Source organism: Urtica dioica, chromosome 4 (assembly GCF_054948205.1).
Source record: "Urtica dioica subsp. dioica isolate 48M chromosome 4, U.dioica_male_clone48M_v1_H2, whole genome shotgun sequence".
NCBI lineage: Eukaryota > Viridiplantae > Streptophyta > Magnoliopsida > Rosales > Urticaceae > Urtica > Urtica dioica.
Window position 1 is genome coordinate 23,122,112 of NC_142759.1, and position 12,193 is coordinate 23,134,304.

A 12,193-nucleotide genomic window follows, 5' to 3' on the forward strand; every position below is an offset into this window, starting at 1 on the left:
CGTTTGGGTTTGTAAGAATGGCTTTCTCGCGTGTGTTCACTGCTTATGATGATGTTTGGAGCGGAGTTAGAGAGGGTCCCATTGGGAGGAGGCCAAGATGTACGAGTATCCATGGCCTGAACCTGGATCCGAATGTCAAAGAAGGAATCCTCTCATACCTCTCTGATTTCAAGCCTCTCAAAGATATTACGCTCGAGTTTGAGAAGCCTCATGTCGACCTCGAGAGGAAAATCAATGGTGTTAGCCTATCTTTTCAAAAATATATTACCATGCGAATTTCTGTATAATGGAACAATTCCTTTTGCTGATTCGGAAGATGGCATACGATACGGGGTTGGACTTAACCGAACAGATTCTGGCGCTGGAGAGCATATACCCGTGGGTTTGATATATATGATATCAGATGCAATTTTGTTTTCCTTTCACTAAGCTTTCCCACATCAACTTTCGTAACTTCATACTGCATATTAGTGCTGAACTCTGTTGTGAATAATTAATTAATGAAATAGCTCAAGTTGTTTGTGTGAAGTTTGGTTTGGCAGCGTGTCGGGGTAGTGGAGGTCTCCGACAAAGTTGAGCAGTAGCACGAGTTTGGTTCAGAGACGAAATAATGGTAATGCCACACTCAGTCTACTACAACTCAGGGTCTGTGTGTCTTTTTCTGCTTGTATATGTTGATGACATCCTTATTATAGGAAGTGATGGTTAAGAAATCAAATGAGTAATCGATGTCTTGAACACCAAGTTTGCTCACAAGTCTTTTGGTTCCCTTGGTTCTTCAAGCCATTTTCTTGGCTTTGAGTCACATAGAGGTCAATCTGACTAAATATGCAGCCTAGCTATGACATGTTAGTCAAGGCAAATTTAGTTGAGTCCAAACCCTGCCCAACTCCGATTATATCATCTAGATTGCTTGTTGGTGATGATGGTTTTGAACCACTGGCATCTCCGACGATGTACAGGTCTCTCGTTGATGGTAGTCAATACCTCACACTCACAATACACTCTTTTGTTGTCAACAAATTGAGCCGATATTGCAGAGTCAAAGGCACTCTCCACCACGGTCTCTAATTCAAACCAGCGCCACGTCTCGCATTGAGGCCTTTTCCGATGCCGACTCGGCTAGCTGCTCCGACAATTGCAGATCCACCATCGGTTATGTCGTGTCTTTGGCGGTAACTTGGTTACTTGGTATCACTACTACAAATACAAATAGTAGATTGCACGAAAGTCATCAAAAAACTGTCGTGCAAATCCCCAAGCCGCGGCAAGAAATAAGCTCGCTGTGGTGATATGATCATATTGAACGACAGCTTCTGAAAACCTGTCATACAAACCTTATATTTTGTAGGTTATACGACAGACTTGAAAATATGTCGTACAAGCAGCCCCAATTAAACCCTCACAGAAGCCTTTGTACGACACTTAAAAGAAAACTATCGTGCAATATTTCATTCTATTAGAGTTTTTATTTTTTACAGTCTCTCTCTCATCTCATTCTCATTCCTCTTCCCTCACTGCCGCCGACTACTGTTACCTCATCTCCGCCTCGCCTCCGCCGTACTGCACTCGACAGCCGCCACGCTTCTACCGTCTTCTCGCTCGACCTCCGCCGCGCCGACCATCATCAACTTCGTCATGGGCTCCGGATCTCTAACACTAGATCTTGATTATCTGACCATCGACAACTTTGTGTGACCCTCGCCGCAAAAGTGGGCGGAGATCGGACCCTCGCCGTGTACGCTCTAGCGATAGGAATGAAAAAGTACGAAGCCAAGCGGTGTCCTTCGGCGGAGGACCGTCACGGCGGGAGAAATTGGAAAAATCGATTTGGGTGTTTTTTTGAGTTTTTTTTTTTTGGTTCACGAGAGAAAGAGAGTGGTGTTTTAATTTTGGGTAATTTTGTTGTTTGCCCTTAAAAATGACAACATTTAGTTTTGTGCACTTAAAAGTTGAAACTTTAGGTGAGTACCCTCTTAAACAAATAATACCTCATCATACCCTTTTCTTTTTTTTATTATTTTTTTTTAAAACAAACCAGCTCCAGCTCTCCAAAACGCATATTGAAAAGAAAAAAAAAAACAGCTCGTACGTGGGTTCTCGCTTGCACACGGGTTCTCGCTTGGTACACACGGGTTCTCGCTTGCACACCACACCAATCATCGAGTCAAGCTTCATTCGGGCGGTAGACATTCCGGTGGCGAAGTCGAGTTCCGACGACGGCGACGATATTGACGGTGCAAAAACTCAACCCCTAAACAAATTAGAGCTTTGTGTTTAGGTAGTTTCATCCATGAAATTTTTATATTTCGAGTTTGATACTTCTTTTTGTTGTGTTAGATTGAAAACTTTGTTAGTTTTGAACCAGAAAAATACGTATCAAACTCAATGAAACTTTGATTGGAAAATATTTTCGAATGTTGAAGATGAGCGTCGAACTCTACTGATACTGGTAATTTCCAGTAGATCAGTAGAGCAGTAGAGTTCCGGAGGTAGAGCAGTAGAGCAGTAGATCAGTAGAGCAGTAGAGTTCCAGATGTAGAGCAGTAGAGCAGTAGATCAGTAGAGCAGTAGAGTTTGATTTAAGCAGTAGAGTTCTAGAGGTAGATCAGTAGAGCAGTAGAGTTTGATTTAAGCATTCGAGTTCGAGAGTTAGATCAGTAGAGCAGTAGAGTGACATAGTTATATCTCATGAACAAAGTAGATTTATATAGTAAATTTATTATTAGTGTTCTACTTTTAAATTTTCATATTGTATATTAAATTTATCATTAGTATTCTAATTTTTAATTATCATTTTGTAGATAATGACGGAGACTACGATAACGGTTTATTACAATGGAAAGTGGAAAAAAGAAGATGGCTCGCATCATTGGGTTAGTGAAAAGAATGATAAGCCTGTTATCATCGTCATAAATATCGAGATCAAGTTAGCCGACTTAATTGAAAAATTGTATGTGAAACTCAAAGTGGATAAAAGTAAGCTAGACTTGAAGCTAAGTTTTATGTCAACTTCATGGGATGCATACGATCCTATCTACATAGAAGATGACGATGATGTATACGGTTTCTTGATGGATCGTGATGAAAAAAACCGTAGAAGTTCACTCCGTGTAGAATTCATAGAGAAACTTGAAGTTAATCATGAAACTCAAGTTGAGGAAGGTGACGCAAATGGTAATGATTTAGAAGGAAATCATAACAACACTTTGAAAACAGGTAATAATTTGACCCTTCAACAATCTTAATGCTTATTATTTTTATTGTATACTAACACATAATAATAATGTGGTTGCAGCTACAATGGAAGACATTGAAGATGAAACCACCAAAGTAGTAGGAGGATCAAGTCTCCCACAACATGAGTTAGACACGTCTACTTTACTACCGACGTCACCATCAGAAATGTTCCGAGAGTCAGAATTTCTTGTTGAATCCGACGTTGAATCAATCGATATAACACCTAATAAGCCATATAGCTTCACAGATGGTACAAACTTTGAAATAGGCCAACACTTCAAAAGTAAGGATGAATTGAAAAATATGTTGTTGGACGCGGCGATTAAAAATTGTTTTGAAATGAAGATAGTAAAGTCGTGTAAGAAAGTGTTTGTGGTTGATTGTGTTGATCGGGAGCATTGTAGTTGGCATCTACGAGCAGTTAAGTTGGCAAACACTAACTTCTTCAGTATTCGAACACATCATAATGTTCATACTTGTAGTTTGGATAAACGGAAAAAGAAACACCGTCAAGCAAGTGCTGCTATGGTCGCAGAGGTGGTGAAAAAGAACTTCCAAGAAATTAAGCAAACACCAACACCGAAGGGCATAATGGGCATGATGAACTCGCAAGGGGTTGAGATTTCCTATTGGAAAGCATGGAGGGGAAAACAACTTGCCAATAATCTTAGGCGAGGTTCACCGGAAGAGAGCTACAACTTGCTCCCATCTTACTTGTACATGTTGAAAAAGGTTAATCCCGGCACAATCACTCATTTAGAGTTGGACGAATATACCAGGTTATTTTTTCATTCATATCTTTTGCAACTCCTTATTTTAAAGTACATTATGTGTTTATTATTCATAATATTCACTAAATTTTATATATTTTAAAAATCAGGTTCAAATATCTTTTTCTAACATTCGGAGCGTTGGCTAGAGGGTACAAATGCATGAGAAAAGTTATTGCGATAGATGGGACGCACTTGAAAACAAAATTTGGAGGTTGTTTGTTGGTCGCTACGGCACAAGATGGTGATCGTCATTGTTATCCTATTGCTTGGGCTGTTGTGGACTCGGAGAATGACAATGCATGGATATGGTTCTTAACAAAGCTTCAAGAGATCGTACAAGATGATGACGATGTCGTCTTCATTACTGACAGAAATCAAAGCATCAAGAACGCGTTGGGAAGAGTTTACAAGAATGCACGACATGGATATTGTATGTGGCATATCAAGCAAAATCTCAAATCACGTTATTTTTGCTCGGATGCCATCGATCTATTTCTACGGGCGGCTGAAGCATACCAAGTTTCGCGATTCAACGAGTCATGGAGCGAGATTCAAAACAGGTACAATCAACTTGCAACATATTTAACTACAAATATGGATGTGAGTCATTGGTCTAGAGCTTATTTTGGTGGTTATCGGTATAATATTATGACAACGGGCGGAGCTGAGTCGATTAATCACGCTTTAAAGGAAGCTAGAGAGTACCCACTAATTTCCATGCTTGACGCCATTATAGAGTTGACATCGGATTGGTTCTACAAGCATCGAAATGAAGCGTCATCGTGCAACACTACTTTCACACCAGAGGTTGAGACTATTCTTCGTAGGAGATTCATTAAGGCCCAAACAATGACGGCAAAACCCATTGACATGTATGAGTTCTCGGTCATTGGTGGGACGTACGATGCGGTTGTAGATTTGGGTCGAAAAAGTTGTACTTGTCGTGTATTCGATCTCGATAGACTTCCATGTGCACATGCTTTAGCAGCTTTGAAGACCTTGGAGAATGTGCGTGATTACTGCTCTGAGTATTACACAGTGGATTTATGGTCGCTTGCGTATTCAGAAAAAATATACCCGGTTCCATCACAATGCGAGTGGGATATCCCTAAAGAAGCAGAGTTGGTTGATGTTATACCTCCAATAGTTCATAAGAGAAAAGGCAGAAATAAGACAAAGAGAATTCCTTCAGTGGGAGAGAAGATGCGGAAGAATAGATGCTCAAAATGCAATCAATTTGGACATAACATATCAAGATGCCCTTTGAATGGAGGAGAAGCTAGATCGACACCATAAAAAAAACGCAAGAACTGATAAAATAAAATAAAGATGCTTATATGTATTTTTTTGAATTGACTTATTTATCGTATGTCCATGGATGTTTGTTACCATGCATTATTGCTTTCATTTTCTTAAATTGTAGTGATATTAACATTGATCTACTGACCAGTAGAGTAGCTCTAATGTTCAGTAGAACCACTAGTAATATTGATCTACTGATCAGTAGAGTAGCTCTAATGCTCAGTAGAACCACTAGTAATATTGCTCTACTGATCAGTAGAGTAGCTCTAATGCTCGGTAGAACCACTGGTAATATTGATCTACTGACCAGTAGAGTAGCTCTAATGCTCAGTAGAACCACTAGTAATATTGATCTACTGATCAGTAGAGTAGCTCTAATGCTCGGTAGAACCACAAGTAATATTGATCTACTGACCAGTAGAGTAGCTCTAATGGTCAGTAGAGTCACTAGTAATATTGATCTACTGACCACAAGTAATATTGATCTACTGACCCGTAGAGTAGCTCTAATGCTCAGTAGAACCACTAAAACTACTGACCAGTAGAGTAGCTCTACCGCTCGGTAGAACCTTGCATTTCTATAAAAACGTTCTCAAGAACTTGTTCATCATATTAATTTCTAAAAACAATAAGTATCAAGACACATAATATACTTAACTAGTACATATATTGAATATAAGTCAAAGTTCCCAATTGCCTTCAAAAATATCAACGGCCATCTTCTTCTTAAAGAGTGGAACGTTAGCATCGTTTATATCTTCAAAGCCTACTCCGGCGGAATCAAACTCGATATATTTGATTGCATATATTCCACAATCCGTTCCCCTGTTTACCAAAAAAAACAAAAGTTAAAAAAATAACACAAAGTTGATTACCTAACAAATAGACATTGTAAATAGCATCTACACACTTACTTCTTATTTTGTGGCAAATCTTTCACCCGCTTACACGGCCATGGACTTCTTAATTTTTCGCCAAGCTCATCAAACATACCACTTTGCTTAAGCATGATTGGCATCATTATGCAAAGCGGTTCCATAAAAGCTCCAACATCAAATTCATTACACAATTTCATGTTGCAATCAAAAACAAATATCTCACATATTTGTAAATCTACTTTAACCCCCACCCAATGATTACCATTCACAAGATGAATGGTGTATAATGCTTTCATGTGTTTCCAAGATTTACCTAATTTAGGTGTTTGACCTACCCAATAAGATTGCAAACCTTCATCACATTTGTAATTCACATCTTGACCTTTGTCCGTCATGGCAAATATGAGTAGTTGTGTGAAATTGACGTCCAAAAATACAACATCTTGATCAAAGATCTCATTGAACTTATTTTGCCGCTTCCGTATACCGTACATTGCTTCATCGATTTGCTTCATAATAAAGAGAGAGAAAAAGTTATGAATTATCAACTAAAATAGATATCTAAATACAAAAAAAATAAATTAAAAAATCTAAATACATACCTCGCTTGAAAACCATGCACCGTCCTTAATGATGCCTTCGAAAAATTCTTTGTTATGACTCGTTATACCGCACTCAATCGGAATTCCACTATACGACTTTCTCATGAATTCCTCGAACAAAGCATTCTTGCTATGCGATACCTCACGTAAAGGAGCAAACTCGAGGCCATGATTTCGACGAAACTTCATATTTCTCGTATATGGAGTTTGCAAATACAAGGAGCGCTTTTTGTTTCTAAATGGCCGCCCACCGACGTCGTGAGTATTTCTTTCCTCTTCCTCGACAACTCGTGGTGGTGTCAAGTAATACTCTCCGCGATCTTCATGATCATGATAATCATCCCCAAATGTTTCATTCCTTGTGAAGTTGCAGTCACGGTCTTGAAATTCGCAACTACGAGACTCCGTGGATCGAATCTCGTGAATAAGTGTGCTTTTCAATTGACTCAAGCTTTCATCAAAATGACTCTTTAAGTCACTAAACTTTTCGTCAAAATAACTTTTTAATTGACTAAAGAGCACACCCGAGACATCGTTCACATGAAAAGGTGTAGATGATACGATCGGCGGAGACGTACCATAGTTCATATGAAGAGGTGTAGATGATACATTTGGCGGAGACGTACTAGTTTGCGGTATTGGTGGTGGCACCGGAGGCACATCAAGTGGAGGAGTAACAATGTGAACGGGAGGCACATCGTTCATATTTCTTTGTACTAATGCACCCGAGCTGAATTTTAGCACCAAAGAATCAAGAACTTCGTCATCTTCGTCCAACAATTTAGTGGATCCACGTAATATCTTCTTCTCTTTTCTCGTTGGAAGCAACAAACCTTGTATGATCTACATTGTATATAAGATAAAAATCATAAATATTTTATGGTTTAAAATATTTTAATAATTAATCATATTATATGAACATTATTATATGAACTTACCTCTTCTTTTGCAATAGTGTTGGAAATATCGCTCAACTTAGGAGAGTTTCGTTTATTCCACGTCTTAGTTTTCCATCGTAAAATGCGTGGATACGTACTTTCACTAATCATTTCAGCGTATTCTTTTGCTATTGCAGGTACCATCTCATATATCCATATCTACAAAAAAAAAAGTGTATTTTAATACAACATTCAAAATAATTCATATTACTCTACTGACCAGTAGATCAGCTCTAATGGTCAGTAGAGCCATGATTAATTGATCTACTGACCAGTAGATCAGCTCTACTGGTCAGTAGATCAACTAATTGTGGCCATTAGAGCTGATCTACTGGTAAGTAGATCAATTAAATGCGGCTCTACTGGCCATTAGACCACTATTAATATTGATAAAACATGAAAATCATACCTGAAAAGCATGCACGAATCCTAAAAACGTATATGTCTTCTCCTTATTTTTTGAGTGTTCTTCTAGTTTTGCCTTTACGTCCTTCCTAAGAGCCGCCAATGTGCACTTGTACGATTCAACACCCCAATCGAATCGATCGAACACTTCAATATCATCAACTAGCCCAACGATCCAATCTTCAATCAGAGTCTTTTTCTCGTACCCGAATAAGACACCAGTCAAAAATAAAAGAAGAGCGGTCTTAACCTTGTCGTAGTTAATTTTCTTGGTTCTCACGGGTTTTTTCTCGAGTTCACACACCAAATTATCAATGTTGATTTTTTTCCTACCAAAAAACTCGATCGCGAGGCGTACATTATGAGATGCTTCATCTTTGATTTTCTTTCTATCTGAAACATGAGTGAAGTTGAGCCCCGTAATCATTTGATAGTCTTCCATTGAAAACCTCATTGGTGTTGAATTAACCATCATCCACATTTCCTTTTTCTTCTTTGTCTGAATCTGACGAAGAACAAAGTACCACATCATTTGACTCGAGTGTTGGTATTGTTTAGGAAAAGTGAGAAGATGGCCGAATTGCGTCTTCTTGAGAATCTCAAACTCATTCCTGATCAAACCTTTCTTGATAAGTTTGCAATACTCTTCAAAATTACTTCTTATGGTGATCTTCATCGGGAAATAATCGTCCTCTTTAAGAACTGGCTTCAATGATTCTAAATCTTTGATCTGAAAAAACGTAAGAACAGTAGTAAACAAGTTATAATTATTATTTTTCTTAATTTTGCTTTAGTCAGATAGAATAAAAACTATAATTCTATTAATATTGTTTACTCTACAGTTCAGTAGAGTACTCTACTGAGCTGTAGACTGGAGCAGAATCTGCTCTACTGAGCAGTAGAGTAACATTTTATTGCAATAAATTATGTGTTTTTACCTGAATGATCCGATCATTTGACGACTCTTCATCATCGTCACTTTCATGTTCTTCTTCCTCTGATGCATTCGAACCATCATCATTTCCGTTATCTTCTTCGTACGTGTACTCCACACTCTCTTCGTCCGTAGACTCTTCGTGATTATCTTCATTTTCTTCTTGTTGTTTTTCCGCTTCTATAATGGATTGGCGAAAACTCGAACTCATTGGGTACCTAAATATAAAACCAATACACAACCACTTAAAACTCACCGGTGACTTCATTCAAAATTCTTTAGAGGATGATGAGATACGTAAAAAAAAAATACAATAGAAGTTTGACCATTTTTTTTTACTAAAAGACATGAAACAACCACCCCATTCATCTTCAGCATATGATGATTCACACTTTGGTCATTTCAATTACAAACCGACATTATAATTCATAACTCAAAACATAAATATATGTTAACGACAACAACTCGCACACAAAGTAAAGCTTACCGGCCAAATTAACGAATCCAAACAACAATATCAAAACAGCCTTACACGCACACGGCCAAACACAAAATTCAAACCCAACCTTCTCAGATTCTTGATTTCAATATCACGGGCATATCAACAATGTCACAAAAATCAATAACAACCCACACCAATCTCAAACACACGGCTGAAACTATTTCAAATCCAACCTCATCCAAAATCAAGAGAAAATCATCTCAACTATCCAAATCATCATTGAATCAATTCTTCAACTATTAAATCCGCTTAAAATCCAAAACCCCCAAATCCAAACCCTAGATTCGGATTCAAAATTGGGGAAACCGAATCCTTACCTTGATTCACGAAATCCAGTCTCCTCGGCGCCGTCTCCCTCTTTTCCCGGCGTCCTCGGCGCCGTCTCCCTCTTTTCCCGGTGTCCTCGGCGCCGTCTCCCTCTTTTCCCGGCGTCCTCGGCGTGCTCGCGGCGGCGCTCGCTCCTTCCCGGCCGCGCGCGCGTCCAGTGGCTTCGGGTCTCGGTCCTGGTGGTTGTCGGTCGAGCGTCCCCTTCGCGAGCTCACCCTCGTCCCGCTCTCTCGCTCTCTTCCTCTCTCTCACTCTTTCGGCTCTCTCTCTCTCTCCCGTGCTCTCTTCTTCTTCTTTCTCTTTTCTTTCTCTTTCTTTTTTTTTTCTTTGCTGGCTGCTGGAGTAGACGCGGGAAGAGAGAAGAAGAATGGGTTCTCAGATTTCAAGTTATTTTTTTTTAATTAATAAAAAATAAGGTGAGAAAATGATGGATATATAAGTAATTTTGATGTTTTTGGCTGAAAAAATAAATGAAAAAGAAAAATAAAATGAGAAGAGGGTATAGAGTTAAAATCAACTTTTTATAAATGCACTTAGCTAAATTTCTCTTTTAATTTTTTAAGGATCCGATGATTGATGATGGAAGAAGGGAGAAGAAAATAAATTAAAAAGGGTAGAATAGTCTTTCACAACTAATTTAGTAATAGATGTTTAAATTTGGGGTTTTGGTTTTTTTTGGTAAGTGCACAAGAAATGTTGATATTGGTGTCTCTTGACTATTTTACTAATAAATTAGTTTCAAATCATTATTTTGTATAATTTTTTCTTTCTTTATTGGTTTCTTTATTATTTCATGATCTGTTGTAGTTCTCTCTCGGTTATAACTTAGGGAGAGCTATGCAAATGGTCCATATCAACCCCATGCATTAAATTTTCAGCAATACTATCTAATAATTAAGAGAATAGTTGAAATTTTGGTTAATACTATGATGATTAGTTAAATCAGTTATGATGGCTAATTTAATATACCTAAAAAAGTTTTCAATTGCGAACATGAAGCTAGGAATAAAGAAGTTCCACCGAGCCTAAATTGAATGAACTTTAGCTAATTTATAATTTATTAACATACTTGGGAAAGATATTAGAAAAAGAAGAGATAAGAGTATATTTTTAATATTTGTATAATAAGACTAATTTTATTTAAGCTTTATAACCATTTGGCGATTATTTAGTTTTCATTCAGGCTTATTGCCTATAATGATTTTATATTACTGTTGAAAGAAAGAGAGAATCGGAGAAGAGAGAGAGTGTTCCGAGACTTTGAATATTTCTTATATTTGATATGAACTTGTATCACATATTTATACATATGGTGGATACAAGAGAGAGTATAATAAATACATGTAATAATTCTATCTAGGAAATAGAACGTAATAAATGTTACACAGAAAATAAGACATAGAAAATAGATGACAAATAAATTAACACAATTTCCCAGGTGATGAGTTCCAAGGAGAGAGGACTTCCGAGGCACGCTTGTCAGGAGGAAGGGCGAGCTGACGAACTGATGAGCTGGCGAAGTGGCGAGCTAGCGAAGTGACGAGCTGGCGAAGTGGCGAGCTGGCGAACTGACGAGCTCGATTTCAACACTCCCCCTCAAGCTTGACTGTATATGTTGAGGAGGTCAAGCTTGCTACATAGCTCGGAGAAGGTTGATCGAGGAAGGGGTTTAGTGAGAATGTCGGCGAGCTGACGACCTGATGGAACGTATTCCATATCGATTATTTTTTCGTCAATCTTTTCACTGATGAAGTATCGGTCGATCTCGATATGTTTTGTTCTGTCACGATGGACTGGATTTTTGGCTATGCTGAGAGCAGCTTGATTATCGCAAAAGAGTTGTATTGGACCTTCGATGATGATCTTGAGGTCGTCGAGAACTCTCTTCAGCCAGATGCCTTCACATACTCCGCTTGCTAAAGACCTGAGCTCGGCTTCAGCACTACTTCTTGAGACAACAGACTGCTTCTTGCTTCGCCAGGTAACAAGATTTCCCCAGACGTATGTGCACATGCCTGATGTTGATCGTCTGTCTGGAACATATCCGGCCCAGTCCGCATCTGTGAACACTTCGACACCTCGACTTCGTCTTTTCTTGAAGGAGAGACCAGTCCCTGGGGCAGCTTTGAGGTATTGGAGAATCCTCATGACTGCGTCCATGTGAGTTTTCGAGGGATTACTCATGAATCGACTTACCATACTCACTGCAAATCCAATATCTGGTCTCGTGTGAGTTAGGTAGATGAGTTTTCCTACGAGCTGCTGAAATCTTTCTTTGTCGGTGGCGGCCTC

General features: G+C 38.6%; 2 protein-coding genes and 1 long non-coding RNA gene across 3 annotated transcripts; 1 reads left to right on the plus strand and 2 right to left on the minus strand.

The window, feature by feature from the left end:
* The first annotated feature begins 2,130 nt into the window (after positions 1-2,130).
* On the plus strand, positions 2,131-5,029 carry LOC149401280 (uncharacterized). Its single transcript, XM_089610648.1, has 5 exons — positions 2,131-2,237; positions 2,805-3,219; positions 3,299-4,019; positions 4,121-4,573; positions 5,002-5,029. The coding sequence occupies exons 2-5, from the start codon at positions 2,808-2,810 to the stop codon at positions 5,027-5,029; spliced, it is 1,614 nt and encodes a 537-aa protein (XP_089466774.1). The 5' UTR covers positions 2,131-2,237; positions 2,805-2,807.
* Positions 5,030-5,059: 30 nt separating this feature from the next.
* LOC149401281 (uncharacterized) lies at positions 5,060-6,319 on the minus strand. Its single transcript, XR_016296546.1, has 3 exons — positions 6,230-6,319; positions 5,974-6,140; positions 5,060-5,121 (listed from the first exon to the last, which is right to left on the minus strand). It is a non-coding gene; the product is annotated as an uncharacterized LOC149401281 (long non-coding RNA).
* A 67-nt stretch (positions 6,320-6,386) lies between these two features.
* Positions 6,387-9,964, minus strand: LOC149401282 (uncharacterized). Its single transcript, XM_089610649.1, has 7 exons — positions 9,892-9,964; positions 9,077-9,290; positions 8,143-8,868; positions 7,734-7,892; positions 6,796-7,638; positions 6,529-6,702; positions 6,387-6,428 (listed from the first exon to the last, which is right to left on the minus strand). The coding sequence occupies exons 2-7, from the start codon at positions 9,281-9,283 to the stop codon at positions 6,387-6,389; spliced, it is 2,151 nt and encodes a 716-aa protein (XP_089466775.1). The 5' UTR covers positions 9,284-9,290; positions 9,892-9,964.
* Positions 9,965-12,193: the final 2,229 nt, after the last annotated feature.

Excerpts from the sequence above, each read along its gene's own strand:
- LOC149401280 (XM_089610648.1), top strand. The coding sequence starts at position 2,808 with ATGACGGAGACTACGATAACGGTTTATTACAATGGAAAGTGGAAAAAA. Across the intron at positions 4,020-4,120 it reads GAGTTGGACGAATATACCAG|GTTCAAATATCTTTTTCTAA; the intron begins GTTATTTTTTCA and ends TTTAAAAATCAG. Across the intron at positions 4,574-5,001 it reads TGGAGCGAGATTCAAAACAG|CTTTGAAGACCTTGGAGAAT; the intron begins GTACAATCAACT and ends ATGCTTTAGCAG.
- LOC149401282 (XM_089610649.1), bottom strand. The coding sequence starts at position 9,283 with ATGAGTTCGAGTTTTCGCCAATCCATTATAGAAGCGGAAAAACAACAA. Across the intron at positions 8,869-9,076 it reads CAAATGATCGGATCATTCAG|ATCAAAGATTTAGAATCATT; the intron begins GTAAAAACACAT and ends ACGTTTTTTCAG. Across the intron at positions 7,639-7,733 it reads ACACTATTGCAAAAGAAGAG|ATCATACAAGGTTTGTTGCT; the intron begins GTAAGTTCATAT and ends TATACAATGTAG.